The sequence below is a fragment of the Diceros bicornis genome, chromosome 22 (assembly GCF_020826845.1).
Source record: "Diceros bicornis minor isolate mBicDic1 chromosome 22, mDicBic1.mat.cur, whole genome shotgun sequence".
In the NCBI taxonomy this organism is placed as follows: Eukaryota; Metazoa; Chordata; class Mammalia; order Perissodactyla; family Rhinocerotidae; genus Diceros; species Diceros bicornis.
The window spans coordinates 14,695,932-14,714,708 of NC_080761.1; the positions used below are offsets into that span (position 1 = coordinate 14,695,932).

Sequence of the window (18,777 nt, forward strand, 5' to 3'; positions counted from 1 at the left end):
AGTTTCTCACTAAAACCACAGATCCTTGTGGTCCTCAAGATCCTGGAGTAGTCTTTAAGGCGAGGACAGGTAAGAAAAAGCAAGCAAATCCCGAGAGTCCTGTGCCAAGGATTCCATCATCCTAACTTGCCGTGTAAGTCGCGAAGTATTAACAGCAAGAAAAGGCGGGGAAAAAAGCCAAAAAACCTCATTCATTATATTAACTTTCCCATCAGCGAGCCTGTTGGAATTTTTTCTGAACTGGTCCAGTTTACTAGGAAAAGTATTTCTGAGCAAATTAATAATAGAAATACAATTTCCTGGAGGCTTGTTTAAACTATTTAAAGAATTCTCTTTCAGAGATTTTAACACATTGTCTTCTTGAAACCAATGCTTCTATTTTGTGTTTTAGTCACTAAAGTCACCAAGGTAAGGGATCATGCTCAGAAAAGCTTTCTTTTGTTACCTCAGAGTACTTTAAAAAAGTAAAGCTACATTTAAAAAGCCTATCTACTTTAGGTTCTTCAGCAACTGCATGTGACCTTAGAACTTCAGAAGTAGAATGAACCTCAGATGACACCTAGATGAGCTGCTTTCCAACGTTTTGACCACAACTCATGTGTTGCGGGCATGTATCTGCATAGAATACACATGAAAATGAAACAAAAGTTCAACAAACAATACCAAATACTATGTGCAGCACACTCTAATATTTTCTATTCCTTTATATTTTTTTAATAACAAATGTTGAATACGGATCACTGAATTGATTTCACCGCATACTCATGAGTCACATGGCCTGCAATTGGAAGGACACTGAAGCAGGCTGTGACATTGTTCTTTATAGTAAGAAATATATAGTGAGTCTTCATCCCCATTTCTGGCACAGAGCTCCTAAAACCCTTGAAATTTCCGAAACGAAGAGAGCAATAAAGATGTCTTTTGTTATGTTAATGAGGTGACTTTAGGAATGGGGGCTGGTTGCCAGGAGAATCAACCACGTGATTAGAGGGTTGGAACTTTCGCTCCCACCCCTTGACCTCCAGGGAGGTGAGAGGGCCTGGAGATTGCATTCAACCACCAATGGCCAATGATTTAATCTATCATGCCCATGTAATGAAGCCTCCATAAAAACCCAAAAGGATGGAGTTCAAAGAGCTTCTCTGTTGATGAACACGTGGAGATGTGGAGATGTGGAGAGAGCGGCGCCTCAGAGAGAGCATGGACGCTCCAAGCCCTTTCCTCATACTTTGCCCTACGCATCTCTTCCATCTGGCTGTTCCTGAGCTATATTCTTAGAATAAACGGGTAATTTAGTAAGTAAAATGTTTCTCTGAGTTCTGTGAGCTGCTCTAGCAAGTTAATCAAACCCAAGCAAGGGGTTGTTGGAAGCACAGGTGACAACCTAGACTTGCAATTGGCGTCTGAAGGGGGCGCAGTCTTAGAGGACTGAGCTTAACCTGTGAGATCTGATCCTATCTTCAGGTAGACAGTATCAGAATTGAGTTGAACTGTAGAATACGCAGCTGATGTTGGAGAACTGCTTTGCGGTGGGGACCCACCTCCCCCCACATTGCAACTGGGTGCAGAATTTTACAGGCCAACACCTACACATTGAGGCTCAAGGTAAAAGTCAGTGAGAGATTGCATCAGTATCAAGAATGGAGCACATACCCCCCCTTACCCCCTATCCCTGCCACCATCCAGTCAGCTGCCCCAGCAGGCCCTGTCTTAACTAGGGAGGTCTTACCATGCGAGGTAAGCAATCCTTCATTCATAAGAATCAATGGAGACAGGCCCTCTGGGGAAGTGCCCTTGAAATGAGACCTGAAAGATGAGAATGAGAGTACCTTGCAGAGCACTGGGAGAAGAGAACCAAAGTTGAGAGAAAAGCAGTTGCAGACGCCCAGAACAGGAAAGGTGCCCACAGTGAAAAAGGAAGCCTGATGCGGACCCAGTGAGCAAGGGGAAGTGTGACAGAATGCGAATATTACAGGAATCCGATCAGGGACAAAGGAAAGGGTGTTAGACTTTCATTTAAGAATAATAAGGCCTTTAGGCTGTGCTGAGTTTGTTTTGTTTTTTAAGTTGAACTTTTAGTTTGTCCTTAACTGGTATAAGCTGGATCATAATCATTTGTTGGCTATATGTCTAACAAATACCTTCTCTCAGTTTCTGGCTTGTCTTTTCATTTTCTTTAAGATATCTTTTGATGAACAGATGTTTTTAATAATTTTAACTGAGTAATATTATCAATCTTTTTTCTCATAGTTTGAGCTTTCTGTAACCCATTAATAAATCTTTCTCTACTCCAAAAAAAGAAAAAAAAAGAATTCTTGGGGTTTTTTTTCCTGAAATTTTTCAAGTTCTGTCTTCTTATGCTTTTAAGATTGACTTCTGCATATGATGAGACAGGTGAATCCAATTTCACTTTTTCCACAAGAATAACCTATTATCCTCCGGGGTCATTAATAGTAGCGTCCATCTTTTCCCCCACTGATTTGCTTGCCTGACATATATGAGTGGATATGTTTCTGAGTACAGTCATGTGTTGCCTAACAATGGGGATATATTCTGAGAACTGTGTCGTTAGATGATATCGTCATGAGAACATCATAGAGTGTACTTATACAAACGTAGATGGTATAGCCTACTACACACCTAGGCTATATGGTATTTATCTTATGGGAACACCATGGTATATGAGGTCCATCATTGACCAAAACGGCATTATGCAGCACATGACTGTAATTTATTCTATTTCATTGGCCTATGTAAAGACTAGTAAGTATTTTGAGCTGGAGTGTTATATAATTTAGAATTTTTTAAAGTTCAGAATCCTATGTGGAGACTGGATGTGAGAGCAGCCAGGATGAAAGGATAGAGACCAGCTAGGAGGTAACACAAGAGTTTAAACCAAAAAACACTGATGACTTGGATTAGGGCTGTGGTAGCACAAGTTGCAAAGAGTAGGAATTAAGATATATTTGTGATGGTGCTGAAAAGACATGGTTATGGAAGGAGAAGAGGGTGAGAATAACTGGAGGAACCCAGGATACCTTGTAAAGTTGGGCTTTAAGTAACTGGGTAGATGGTTGTACTGTTTAATTTAGATGGGGGAGAAGAGAGGAGGAATGGGTCCATAAAAAAATTTTTATAATTTTTTCAAATTAATACTTTATTTTTATGGAGCAGTTTTAGGTTCATGGTTATAACTTTTTTAGATTAGAAAAGTTATACGTTAAATGAAGACAAGTAGAATGGAAAGAAATTAAAAGTCAAGCATAATCCTACCAGCCAAAGAAAACTACTAATATAATGTTGGTGAGTCCATCCAGTATTTTTCAAAGCATTTCAATGCATCATGCCGTCCTATAACTTAAAATGCTTCTTCTTGTCCTATTTAGTGTGCGTCAAAAAACACTTTCTTATATCCCTAAGTAATGCTTTGACTACATCATTTGTAATGGCTATGCAGTTTATGCCATTGTATAGATATATAAGAGTTCATTTAAGTGGTCGTCAACCACTGCGTTAAAAAGTTGAGGTTGTTTCAATTTTGATATATATGTGCAAAGTCATCATGGTATTAGAGTGTATCAGTTAAGATAGTTCCTCTGCAAGTTACATAATGCCAAAATAAAAGTGGCCTTTAAATAATAGGGGTGTTTATTTCTCACAGAAGAAGTTCTGGGTTGGTTGGATGACTTGGTAATATCAAGGCTCCGGGTCAACATCAATTCTTGTGGCCTCTCTTATATCCCACTTCCCCAAAGATGGCTACCATATCTCCAAGCATTAATTCATAACCTCCACAATCATGTTCCAATGCAGAAAGGAGGGTAATTCTCTCTTTATAGGTCTGTTAAGGAAAAGTAGATATCTCCTTGTATCACATTGACCTAGACAGGGTCACATGCCCACAGCTCAGCTGTGAAGAAAGCTGGAGAGAGCACCTGGAATGTTTTAGCCTCCGTAGTAGGAGTAGGCTCTTCCTGTAAGAAACAACCAATAAAACCTGCCTTGACACCTGTCTTTACTCACAGGCCATTTTGAGGCTATTAGCTGAAAGAAACCCAAAAGCAAGCTCTGAGCTTTCAATCCAAGTAGACAGTAGCTTGAACTATTTTTCTCCCCTCAACAGTTTCTTCTCCCAGATACTAATTTGTGCAGAACTGCGTCTACAAATTGCTTTGGGTCAACCCAGAAACACCCTGGGGAAATAAAAAAAATACATGACTGCCATTTGCTTCACAGCCACAGTGGCACTGCCCCTGTTGGTCACAGAAGACAAGCTGGGCCAACATAAACTCTCCCCTTTTTTATGAATCCACCAAGGGAAAAAAATGTATGAGACTCACAAAGGCAGACTAGCCATGGAGCTGCCTTAAAAAGGGTTCAAGAATGTGCCATGTTTATTTTTTCTTAAAAGGTTTGTGTGGGAGGGTTTAGCTCAAACTCTTGCTTATTAGGTCAACACCATTATTTAAGTTTGCAATATTACTATATCCCATGAAGTACCTAATGTTCACAAGTAGGATGGACAAGATTTTCTCAAGATGGAGAAATGGAAGCAGAGAAAAAGTACACTGTTCATCATAAGGCAATTAAATAATTTCAAAGACAGAACTCCCCAAAATACTGGCAATCTCTATGGGTTCTAACTTATGTCCCCTCTGACTGGCCATTGGCCTGGCATGGGCCCACTGTTCCTCCCCTACCAGTCATCCCCCTTCCTCACCCACTGCTGCCTATAATTAGCTGACCCTCATTTTTACTTTCACTGGTAACTGCTACCCCAGTCAGTCTCCCCTTGTGCGTGGTTCATAAGTTTATACAAACATGATTTATCCATATGGATCTACTCCTCTCATGAAACCATGAGCACTGAAGAGGCAGGGACCAGTTCTTAGTCGTCACTGTGACCCAGAACTTTAAAGGGTGCTTGTATAAATAGGAAAGTAAAAAAAAAAAAAAAAATGTATTCTGAAGAAATATTTACTTGCCTGTACTTTCTTCTGATATAACTATATGAGCTGCTATCTCCAGTTAATTCCTTTTAATATAAACAATATCCCAAGCAGTGATTATCATTAATTGTTAAAGCTTAAATGTTTAATGTGGCTAATTTATTTTCCATAACATCTATGACAATATTTACAAAATGTAACTTTGTTTTTTTTTTTCCAATCAGTAAATAGTTCAAGAAACTTCCCCATCCCCTGGGCATTATTTAGAAACAAATTCAGTATAGACGCCTGATTTACAGGTTTCTAAACAATCATCCAGCAATGTGTCCTTACAATGTTATAGACAACTGCTTTCTATCGACGTGTATTCCACCAAATATTCTGTTCTTTCATATCTGCATCTTACACAGTTCTAGTCCCGTAAGGCACAGGCTCAAACATTTTTGTGTCATGGGACCCTTTGTGAACCTAAGACCAAAATTTCTTCCCCAGAAAATGTATATACCACCCCCATACACACACACACACACGCAATTTTGCCAATATTTTAGGGAGCTAATGAACAGCCTAATACCCAAGGATGAAATCTGAGAAGACCTAGGTTTAAAACACCTGCCTTGGTAGCAGTGTTTATGACAACTTATGATTCTTACATAGGAGAGAGTCAGTTACAATAGACAGGAACAAACAGAGCATGAGTCAAGAGTATCCAACTGATCTATGGAACTAATATAATTCAGACAACTTAGGCTAACCAATTAGTACGTGCATCAGACACACCCAATTTCCATTTCCCTCCTTGAGCTCTGGACACTAAACGCTGGACAATCCTATCAGTGGATAGGGATAAAGAGACTATTGATCCTTGTGTGAACACAAGTTGAGGGAACAAATAAGGTACAGTGTAACAGAATGGTTAAATGTGTGAGCTCTGAACTAAGTTTAGATCCCCATTCTGCCACTTTCTCCCTGTGTGGCCTTCAGAAAACTACTTACACCCCTTCAGAGCCTTGATTTCATTATCTGTAAAGTTGGGACAATAATACTACCTTTCACACGGGGTTGATGTGAAGATTAAACAGGATAACGCATGCAAATGCTTAGCACAGTACTGGACACAATGCAAATATTCAAAAACATTTGCTATTTTTAGTTACCTGTTTAGGGAAAAGAATACAAGCCTAGGGATATGATAAATCTTGAGAAATAACTGACACAAAAGCCCCTAAGTTTTAAAAATATTCTATAGTCATCAAAACTAATGGGTTTACAAAACCATACAATGTTAGAAAAGCAGACATTACTTCAGGGGCTATTAGCTCCAGCCCTGCATTCTACACTACAGGTGAGAAAACTTCTCAGCGAAATTCCTAAGATCATACTACATAAGTGATACTCAGGATTGTGTATGTCCCACCAGTCCATGCTTTCTCTCAATCTTGGCTCAAAATTGTGGGGAGAAAAATCCAAATATGAAAATAGCTCAAAATAGAGTATTTGTTCATTTAATAAATATTTATTGAACAAGCCTTTATTAAATACTATAAACAAATTATTGCACATTTATTAAATGAACAGTTACTAAGGACTTACTGCACAAATATTTATTGAAAAAGATGAGCTACATATTGTTCTAGGCACCATAGCTATAAAAATGAACAAGCTCTCAAGTGCTAGTAAAGGGAAAGTAACACACACATAAACAAATAAGTGGTAAATGCTATGAGAAAAACAAAATGGGCTGATGGGACGGAGAATGAATTGGGTGAAAGAGCTACTCAAGTCTGCCAGCCAGGGAAATCCTTTCTCAGGAGATAACATCTGAGCTGGGACTTCAAAGAGGAGCATGAGGATACCATGTCAAGACGTGAAGGACGGACATTCCAGAGGGTGGAAGAGGTGTTGCACAAACCCTCAGCCAAGAAGATGCCCGGGCTAATCCAGCGACAGAAGAAAGAGGCCAATGTGCCCAAGGGACAGTCAAATGAAGAGAGTGAGTGGTATGTGACGTCAGGGAGGTGGGCGAAGGGTCAGCTCAGTCTTGCAGGCCATGATAAGAAATTTAAACTTCATTCTAAGCAAAATGGGCAGCCATCAGAGCAAAGTTTTAACCTTTCTGAGTTCAGAGTTTTAACCCCTAAGTTCTGAGGGGTACAGGAAAGAGGGTGAAAATGGTAAAGAATAAACACAAAATAGAATGGAGACAATAATGAAAGCTACAGAAATCAAGACAGTGTGGCACTGGCAAAAGAATAGACATCCAATTTAATGGAACAGAATCGAGTCTAGAAATGGACCCCCACATATAGTCGATAAATTTTCGACAATGCTGCAAAGGCAATTCAATGAAGAAAAGACAGTCTTTCAACAAATGGTGCTGGAACAACTGAATCGGATATCCACCTGAAAAAAAAAAAGAAAGAAAGAAACTAGACCTGCATCTCACCACAAACAAAAATTAACTTCAACTGGATCATCAACCGAAACATAAAATTTCTAGAAGAAAACCTAGGAGAAAATCTTTGTGGTCCTGGGTTAGGCCAAGATTACTGAGGGACAACACCAAAAGTAAGACTCATAAAGAAAATTCATAAATTAGACTTCATCTATTGAAGAATGTTAAAAACTTCTTCAAAAGATACTATTAAAAAAAATTAAAGGACAACTACAGATTGGGAGAGAATATCTGCAAAATACATAAAGGACTTATACCCAGAATATTAAAAAACTCTCAAAACTCAAAAACATAACTGACTCAAGAAAAAAAACAAGGCAAAGACCTGAGCAGATATTTATCAGAGAAGATATAGGTATGGGAAACAAGCTCATAAAAAGAAACAACATCATTAGCTACTATGGAAATGCATAAAAACATGAGTACCACTATACACCTACTAGAAATGGTTAAAAATCTCCAAAAACCTACAATTCTAAGTGCTGGTGAGGATGCGGAGCAAAGGCTGTCTCATACATATTAGTAAGACTGCAAAACAATATAGTCACTTTGGAAAACTGTATGTCTGTCACTTAGAAAGTTAAACACAAAACTCAGCAATCCCACTTCCAAGTAATCGCCCAGAAGAAATGAAAACTTATATTCCACAAAACCCTGTGTGTGAATATTTATTGGGGCTTTATTCACAATCACCAAAAACTGGAGAAAGCCCAACATTCTTCAAGGGGTGAATGTTAAAACCAACTAGTACCCCCATATAATGGACTATTATCCAGCTCTACAAAGGGACTACCTAATACCGAGCCAGGCAACCACACAGACAGATCTTAAAGGCATTATGCTAAACGAAGGATGCAAACTCAAAAGGCTACATATACTGTGTAATTCCATTCATATGACATTCTCAAAAAGGCTCACTTGGGGAGAAAATTATTATCGGTAGTTTCCAGAGACTGGAGTATGGAAAAGCACTGACTACAAAGAACAAGGGAATTTGGGGGGACAGAGCAGGGCTAGAGAGAAAAATTCCATCTTGATAACGGTGGCAGTTACACAACTGCATTTGGTTGTCAAAACTCATCAAACTGTATGCTAGAAAAGATAAATCTTCCTTTATGTAAATTATCCCTCAACAAACAACTTAAAAAGAAGAATATAGAATATGAATAAGGAATTTGTATTTCTAGATTCATAATTCCAAATATCTGAAAATATAAAAAATATATAAATTAGTAAACATATGCAGCCTCAATGTTACCATGTTTTCTATTACTTATTTCTACGCAGCCTCAATGTTACCATGTTTTCTATTACTTATTTCTCTTTATCCTGTTATCCTCAGAAACTAAAGTTTTACTGAAATTAAAATGTGTTAATTAAAAGTTGATTATGTGTAGTAAAATGCAAAAGCAAAAAGCTTACAACTACTAAAACCTTAATAAGATGATTTAAATGTAATTTGAGGATCATTTCAGAAGACATTTAAAAATAACATTTAAAGTGAAAACAAAATGTGCCTCTTTAATAGGATTTGGTGAAGATACTCAAATATTTGCAGAATGAATGAATGAGTAGATGTAATCATTAAATCATTCTTACCATTCGCTAAAAGGTTCTAACCTTTTCACAAAGGTCCTTAGGAGAACATTTAAGATCACAAATGCACTTTCAGGTAGGATTTCCAAACGGATTTCCTAGGGAGCCTTGAGGAGTGCACACAACAATAGTCCTTAAAACTTAGCCTAAGCCATCAACTCTTTAGTTGCCTGTTTGAGGTAAGCCTGCCTCTCTTAGAGACCATGCCTCCTCCCTCCCTCCCAGCTTTGAGGAACTCAAGGCAGGCTGGGTGCACAAGGAAAAAGATCTGACTAAATGGGAGCTGGTGATGCTGCTCATAGGAATACCACTGGGAGGAAGTCAACAAGAGAATTAAAAACGGGGAAGCAAAACGGGGTGGGGCACTAACCAATAAATAGGGATAACATTGTGCAAGCCTGCAAGCTGCCTTGAGTGAACCCTGCTTTTCTGTCTAACAGTTCCACCAGGACCCCTGGACCCCCACACACGGGAGGCCTGCTGTGCTCTGGTGTGAATGAAATGCAGATCTCCAGATGCGGGACACTCCGCTTTCCTCCTAGCGGAAGCCCAATGCCCACACACCTTAAGCTAAGTCAGGTGCACACATTCTACAACTCCCATAACACTGTGCGTTTAACTCTACCTTGAGCTATGGAAATGCAGTTATCAGGGGAAGGAGGGAGAGAAGGACTCCTCCCTCAACAGAAAGAAAAACAGTAGCCCTTCAAGGTTAGCAACAATTAAAAAAAAAAACCTGAATGACTAGTTTCTAGAAATTTCTTCCGGGGAAGCTCTGTAACAGAAATTAGCAGCACACCATAAGCACAAATTAGAAATCCTATTCTTTACCTGGGTTTTTTAGGGAGTTCTGAAGTGAAGACAGAGCTAAAAAATTACTTAAGTATATGAGAATCTTTGTTATGAGAGAAGGGAAATTATTACCGCTTAAAGCCTCATCAAATTGTAGCACAAAGATTAGATTATGACTACGTCACTCAATAACGCAGTCCCCTGATCCACAGTAAATGAACCAGTCAAAAAAAAAGGTGAGGGGCAGGCATACCAGTGTAAGATACAGAGCAATGTGCAGACTTATCATACTTTTCAAGAGCAGGTAAGCAAAGCCCTAAAATTACAGAAAATCAGCTTCTTCCCGCTCACCCACACCCCAGCAAGCTGTGTACATCATGCAGCCAATGGCCGGCATGTTGTATAAAGCCTTTAAGCTCCGGGCACACTGTTCAGTAAAGACAGTAACAAAGCTGAGATAACAATCTCTGATAAAACACAAATCTATTTTACGGCTCGTTTTTTAAGTTTATTCCATATTTAGAAAATACCAATAGTAATCAATTGGGAGAAGAACAAAAAGGGAAGCTCAACCTGTAAGTATATTGAAAAGTAATTATTCAAAAAACAATGTAAAAGCTAGGCTATTAAAGAAAAGGTTTTATGCACCGAATTCAGATCAGAAAACAAACCATGATTCTAGCACACGGGTACAATCGCCTAAATACATCGGAAAGCCCCCTTAGAGAGCCTGAGGCCTATGAAGTCAAATCCTGGGTGTTTTACTTCCTCCAGGGAAGTGGAGGGACAAGGCCTAGCTGCAGGTAATTTTGAGAAATGATCCCAGAACAGGAGTCGGGGCTAGGGAAAGTGAATCAGGGAAGGAGAGAAACTCAAAACAAGGATGTATTCTTGAGTTGATCACTACCATGGGCAACTGATGCTCCATTCTGCTGGGCCCCTTTGTGGAGGAATGTAGAAAGCACCTCAAAACTGCCCACCAAAAGGGAAGGAGGGGGGCATTCCACTGACTGCCTGTGGGTCCGAGATTACTCTATGTGGTGGGAGGGACAGCTCCCTCACTCTTCCACGCTGCATACGCATAAATGAAGGGTGGAGTCTCCACAAAAAGCACTGGGGAAACGCAAGAGCTTCCCAGTGTGGCAATGGCGGGAGAGGAATGCAAAGGAGGGGTAAGAGGTGGGCCCGGTAAGGACAACAGTGCTTCAGTGCTGTCCCAAAAGAGGACAATAGCACAGCCACTGCAAAATTACCACCACCTCTGGAAAGCCCTTTATTAGTAACCACAGAAGAGAAGAAAATACGGCTTTTGGATACTTGATACATTTTTCCTTTTGTTAAGAAAGTGAAGTTTTTATTTCAAATTTTGTGCTATTGGATGCTGTGATGTAAGGGAGGGGAAAACAAACACACACACATTTTTATATATGGCCACATATTTATATCTTTCAGTTTTTTGCCTAACGGCCAATTAGTTTAAAAAGACAACCAGGGAAATTACCACAATGGTGCATCTAAATGCCTCTGAAACTTAAAATGGCATTTTGAAATCTATAATGAAAAAAAGAGGGACACACATTTTAAAACTACCATACTGCACGACCCTCTGCCAAAATGCCAATCTGGAATGTGTACGTATATAATTTAAGGGCCAATCATATGACAAAGACAATAAAACAAAATGCTAAGAGGAAGGAAAAAAACCCCAAAGGTATTGTCTTTCTTTTTTTAAACTAACTCAAACACATAGGATGGTAAAGGCAAAGTCATTTAAATCATTTCCTTAGTAATACAAGTAATATTTAAATAGATTTAATAGTGCTGCTCCAAACCAATGAATTATGGGTTTAAAACCTATTAAAATGTAATGTTTTTTTCCTGAGCTGAGAGGAGAGAGATTTAAATCCACTGAATTTTAATATTTCAGCTTGAGCTGCAGGAGGTAGAGAAAGTCCAAATGAACTATTCCATCAGCACCATTCAAGCATGAACATTTTAATCAGTTTTACTTCCTTGGAGTTCTCTAACACAGTTTACGCTGTCATTCTGAAAGCACTTAACACAGAGAGTGTGAAAAACCACCAAGGCTTGTTATTGCCTTCACAATTGATGGCAAATAATTTTGCAGACTTCCTATCATTAAAATGTCACTGCTAAAAATGGAGGTTCAGCATTTCTTGTGCTAAACTGCGTTTTCCTACAACACCATGGCATACCTGTTCTTAACTTTTTTTTTAAGGGGGTGTGCTTTGCTTTTTTTTTTTTAAATGCATATTTCTATCATTTTATTCCTCAGAGTTAGGTTAAAAAAGGGAGAACCCAAAGAAAACCCATTTTCTATTTTTACAAGCCAAACATTTTCTTTTCCAATGTCCGTACCAACAAAACTTTTTTTCTTAATGGTGGTTTCTTTGGAGAAATTCTTATGAGGTTCCAAGTCAGCCTCCTTTAGTAAGCATTACCACATTCACACAGCATGTGCTGATTATATAGTGTAATGGATTTAAAAAGCATTTTAAGATAGTCAGATGACTCAATTTAATAGTACAGGAAATGAAAACATCATTTCTAATTAGATCATATTACTGATTTAAAACTACAATTTGTGTGTTGTTCCAACAGTGTGATCTCGCAGAGATTCTAATTTAAAAACACAGTGGCTAGCAGGACACATGACAAAATCAAATCAGAGATACAACACTCCTTCAGCCCATTTGGGGGAACTCCGGGAAAGCTTCAAGGAAATGTAAAATACCGCCAATTCAAAACAAAACACAAAATATTAACTATAGAAAACAACACAGGAATTTTCTGGTGTTTTTCCTTAAAAATAAAAGATAAATGATATTTAACTTATTTCAATCTATCAACAGTTTTAAACTGAACATGACCTGTGAAAGAAATCATTATAACTGTGTTTCATTCCATTAAACACAACTAGCTTACTGTCAAGAGAACAAGCCGCCTCTCCAGGTTTCGGGCTCACTTCAGCATTTTGCATTTAAACTGCATGGATCACTGGTTTGGCTCATTTACCAATGAAGGTAGAATAATATTGCAGAGTTCAAAAGGTGCTTCATCAGATTTCATTAAATCTGGGAACATTTGTGCTTGTGTAGATGGTACTCATACATATAAAACAGATACATATGAAGTGATAAATAAATGAAGGTCTGCAGGGGCCTAGATGGGTCTGTGCCTCTCAGGAGGAAAAGTTTTCATTCCCTCTATGCAGAAAATCCTTGCCACTACACTCTAAAAATCAAGTAACAACTAAAATTGACCCCTCACCACTTTTAGTAGCAGGTCAAAATACCACCACCTCACAACACAGCCATGCCCAAGGACACACAGAACAGCAGGTGCATTTAAAATTCCACAATGTTACAACTTTGAAAACTACCAGACACAAGGCACTACCAGGACAAAACACACAAAAGACCAAAGAGGACAGAGAACAGCCGCAGCAGAAATGCATCAAGTAAGTTTATAATTGAGCTCTTTTCTTTTCTCTGGTTTGTGGCTCCAGAAAACTGCTGGGTTTGTTTTTCTATTTCTGCAATCAACTTTTCAGAATAGTCAGATGATGTGATTTTTTACTTCATTTTCTACTCAGATACAAATAATCTGGAATTCCCACCAGATCCACCAACTATAGCACATGCTGCTTTGACAGCATGCAACTCGACTGAGTTAGTTCTTCAAATAAGTTTTTAAGCCACAAAATTAAATTAGCTTTATTTTAATAATTAAATCCATATATACACAATATGTCTGTCAGTAACTCGGCTACAGTCTAATAAATCATCCTTTCCCTGAGAACAGGCAATCTGCCATCCCATTCAAAACCAAGTATGTAAAATGAAATAGATATAAAACAGTATTAAAAATATACTTGATGCCATGAAGGGAAGGGAACTTGTTCTGATTTTATATCTACCCTCAGATTTTTAAGCAACATACAACCCCAAACAATGTGTTTTTGATTTAGATTAATCTCTCCACTGTACAGACAGTAACTAACAAGACTCAAAAAAGAAACAAAAAAGCATTCTGTTTTCCTAGAAAAGGGTGCCAACCAGACAGACGGTAGGATGGTTACCTGCATTTTAGCACTTCATACAAACAATAAACACGAAGCCAGAAATGACCCAGCAAGCTCTCCGACTAGTCCTCACTCCACGCAGTCTCTCGTTCACGGAAGACAGTGTACTGGGTGAGAAACGTAGGTTCCAGCCCTAGTGACCTCGGGAGATTTGGTAACCAAAATACAGCCCAACGTGGAGACAACAGACACTTTGAGCAAACACAGCTGGTATATATACATATATACTAACTTGATGATGGAAGCTTTCTCAATGTTTAAAAAATTTATTACACTACTCTTTTCTGGAATTTTAGGAAATAAAAACTGTGAAATGTCATCATCTCTCATCTCTCCCCCACCCCTGGAGCATAGAAAATGTATGACAAATGAGTCTATATGGCTTGTTCTGATTCAGCTTGTTCTGATTCAGCCTCTTCTTTCCAAGGGGCACTTCTGAGGAAATAAAGGTTACTCTTTTCCCTTTATTATGTCTTCGTCTTCTAATTTACTACCAGTATTTTCTTGTGGTCAGAGGGATACTAAATAGAGCTCAAAATAGCCTATTAAAAAACAAGCTACAATCAGACTACTGCTCTACCACCATCGGCAGTTCTGATTTCCTTGTTAAAAGACAGAGGCATAATTGAAGCAATATCTTCACTTCAGATTGATTATCAGGCGACCCTTATCCGCATCTTCACTCAGCAATTTGAATTTTAATGAAAGTAAATGGAATAATTAGCATTTCAAAGTGTGTTTGATACACTGAGGGGGAAAAAAGAAAAGACTTTTGTGTATAATCTATACACAAAAGAAAGTATTTGGGAGGGGACAGAAAGAGGAAAGTACAGTTGTAGTGTCTTTATTAGAATAACCTAAGGAACTGCTTGTACCAGCTGCATAAACAGACGTGAATACTGTGCTCTTTTCAGCTAAGACTTCTCATCTTTATTATTTCTAAGTTTTAGCACCTTATTCTATTACGTGTTACATTAATCCGGGAGAACAAAAATGTAAGTGGAACTGGGGTGACTGCCCAAACCCATGAATTTCTATGCAGCATTAATGCTACTATCACCAGGAAGGATTTTCTAACTGGGCCACTGATTTTTCAAAGAGGTGTAGTTCATCTATTATCTTCTACTACAAATGGACACTAGCCCAAAAGAACCACCGATCACAGGGGAGGAAGAGTAGCAGGGAGATGTGAAAATGTACATTTTATTTCACTGAAAATGATAATAATTAAGATACTCTATGTTTGAGGAAAGATATAAAATCAGGCCATTTTAACATCAGGGCAATCTATCTTTTTTCTGGCATAGGTTAGCAACAGAAGCTGATTGCAAAGGAAAGAAATATCATAAAAAAGAACTACCCCGTCTCCTTAAGGGAGAGTTTTCAGGAACATATCAACTTGAATTGGTGAGAATGTGATCCAGAAAGTTTCTGAGGCAGTCATCAAACTTCAGATGAGATTGGAGGCAAAGTGCTTAATTTTCTTTATGGTCTTCTACTGCCCTTTGCCTCTCTGATGGAATAAAATTCAAGAAGAGAAAGCGAGAGAGCTGATGGCAAACACTAAGATCAGAGCTAAAATGGAAAGGCCACGTACCCCAATGATGGCGTTCAGTTCTGCCATGGTCACCTGCTTGGCCCGTTCCACAGCCTGCACCACTTGTTGCTGGTGCTATAAATGAAGATCAGAAACAGAATACAATTATTTGTTTTCTAGTCAGTCAAGAACAGCTTTTCCTAACATGTCCTCTAACTTCAATTACATGCAAAACAGGATTTAGGGGTCTCCATATTTCAAATAAAAGCCCCGGATGGTGGATAAATGAAGATCAGAAACAGAATACAATTATTTGTTTTCTAGTCAGTCAAGAACAGCTTTTCCTAACATGTCCTCTAACTTCAATTACATGCAAAACAGGATTTAGGGGTCTCCATATTTCAAATAAAAGCCCCGGATGGTGGATGACTAAGTGTCTAGGGTACATATGGGTCTTTACTGCTGAGAAGCAACGAGGCATCCAACTACGCCCCCATGAAGGATGCTCCCTTACAACTGGTAGAAGCAGCTTAAATTTTACTTTCATGTCCGTAGTGCAATTTGACACCACATCTTCCACTAATACTAACAAACACAACCCATTCAACCTGCTTTCTCTGTACCCCCTTTTTCTCTGCCATCTACATAAAAATTTTGAAAATATTTCCTGTAAGTATTTATTTTTCAAATTTCTCATGATATTTGTAAACACTACAAGGACATGAAGTAAACATTTAGGTTGCTTCTGGAAATGTAAAAAGTGTTCATATTTAAAAGAGATTAAAAATGTACAACTCTTGCTAGCAGTAAAGTTTAGCAACTTCAGGCATTTCTTTTAAATGCAATAGAAAAACTAAAACCTACAAGTTTAAGTTACTTTTCTTTTGGAAAAACTAGGATGACTAGTGTATGAAAATCCCTCTATCCATGATTCAGTTCTAAAGAAAATGAGCAAGAACTGATATTAGTAATTTTTGTAATATTAGAAAAATCGCACAGAAGTCTCCACATGGAGGCACTCACTCACATCTGGACATACCCAACTGCTTATACAAGTACCCCCAAAATGTAAATATTATTCCCAACTAAATACACCTGAACATTCTAGTATCTACACACTCAAATTTAGTCTAAAGCAGGTCTCTTTTGGACTTTTTTCAACTAGGCTTAGTGAATGAAGAGCCAAAGGGACTGTGCTGTGAAACAGGCCCTCCTCTGTGCGGCTGGGAAGAGTCTTGTTTTGGTTGATCCCAGTTGAGAAACGTAGTTAACTTTCTCCACCGATGTGAAGTGAATACGAAGCTCAGCTATCATACTGCCTAAAAGGTACAAAGAGCTAAGCCATCAGTTACACATGAAATTCCCCCTGAGCTACCTGGTACTACATTCCAAAACCCTCAAATAGTACAGTTACTGAGATTAACTAGGGTGCCCACTATTTCCACATCCCAGCTGTGTAGGGGTGGCGATGGGGTGGGAGGATAATGTGGGAAAGAAAGCTGCTTAAATTAGTTATCTACATGTGCTGTTTTCATTCTTGATTTCCTAATAGAAATGTGTACTTTGTGCCTATAACTAACGGAAAAATGTCAAATAATAGATCACTGCACTTTAAGCTTTTAATAAACTCTGAACATTAAACTATATACCTTTGATTTTTTTTTAACAGTAAGAGTTTCCAAAAAAGGCTTAAGAAACAAACCCAAAGTCTTCATAGATATCTCCATCTATTCTCTTACTCTTTAATAAAACATTTGCCAAAATGAAATAATTCATTTTCCACTTTCTCTGAAGAAAGTAAAAATCCTGAAGATTTATGAAAACACTAGAAGGAATCGAGAGGCATAGTCAATAAAATGACCAGTAACAGTAGTTCTTCCTTGAAGGCAGCCTGACCATGTATGTTTATTGACCACCTACTATGTGCCAAGGACAGAGCTCATGTTTAGATTTAAGCTAATCTGGTTGTTAGAGTTGTAAAAAATGGCAGTAGTTGGAAAGCAGAGAAAAAAGACAACATGGGGGACAGCTCTGGGATTTATCTAACACTCAAAGCGAGTACATGGACAGAAATTTTTATAGGATTTTCCACCTTTTACTTTCCAACATTCAACAATGGTTGCTCAAAACTTCCAGGAAACTGAAAGGAAAGCCAAAGGACCACATGTACACACAGCCAACAGGCATATCACTCATTCCTCTCATGCATCCATTCATACAACAAAAGCTTTTAAACCCTTACTCTGTGCCATTCCTGTATATTACTGAAATATCTCTATATTACTGAAATGTCATCTACTCCATATTAAGTATTCAAAGAACAGTTTTATGAGACAGAGATGCAGAAAATGCATCTAGTTAGGGCCTTTCTACCATGAAGATTGTTCAACTCTTGCTTCATACTGGATTCCAACTGCCCAGATGGGCAAAAATGCCTTAGGTATTATCTCTCTGGCTCAGCATTAAAATCAAGTGCATTTACTGAGAAAACCAGAAACACACCAGTGAACCATAACGCTGACATCTGATGCTCCTATAGAAACTCTTGCTAAAAAGCTAAAATGACAATGGAAATCATGATTCAGCTCCTTCCTTTTCTCTCATGGCAATGGCCATAGACTACAACACCACATCTGAACTTTACCTGTAGTTCAGGATTTTACTTCCCTATTTCTGCGTACAAATGTGAATCATCTGCTGTTTAAGGACCTTTCGAACAGAAGGTCCCTAAGGCAAAGAATGCCTCCTCCCCCGTGTGCTCTCAAAGCACCAGAAACACCCCAACATTGCTTACTCAGCCACATAGTAACATTCCACCACAGACTCAAGAAGCACACACCAGGTAAGGTGTGAAAATTAAAACTCAGGGAAGAAGGGGCAAATGATCATAAGAGAAAAAGCACTTAAGGAAGAAGTCCAAAGTACTCCCATAAACTGACCCAAAGGAGGCATTTTTTTTCCATTTTCACATTTTAACAAATAAGCTCTCCGACTCAGAAAATATAGCAAGTTTTTCACATCTTCTCAGAACCATGATGGCTTTCCCGTTGTCTGCCATCTCTTCCCCTTTTCTTCCCCTGCCCCCTCTGTTCCTTTCCTCCTCACTGCACCCTACATCTCATTTTCTCTCCCACTTCCTGCCTGTCCCCTCTGCCCCTCACCACAAATGGTGACAGCCACTCCCGCTCCAGGAAATCTGCAGAAGGCAACACTATGGCTGCTCTTACTGCTCAAGCTGTTCACTCAGACATGAGCTCCCGCTCTGAACTCTCTACCAGTGCCACCAAATAAAATGCCACTAAATATATATTAATAAGCCAAGGGTGAGAGAGGGGGCCTCTAA

At 38.6% G+C, this 18,777-nt stretch overlaps 1 protein-coding gene across 1 annotated transcript in view; it reads right to left on the minus strand.

Moving 5' to 3' along the window:
- TLE4 (TLE family member 4, transcriptional corepressor) overlaps positions 1–18,777 on the minus strand; it is a 140,215-nt gene that overhangs the window by 75,122 nt on the left and 46,316 nt on the right. Inside the window, 1 exon segment of the mRNA XM_058565594.1 lies at positions 15,495–15,569. Within this exon segment, the coding sequence (XP_058421577.1) occupies positions 15,495–15,569 (75 nt within the window).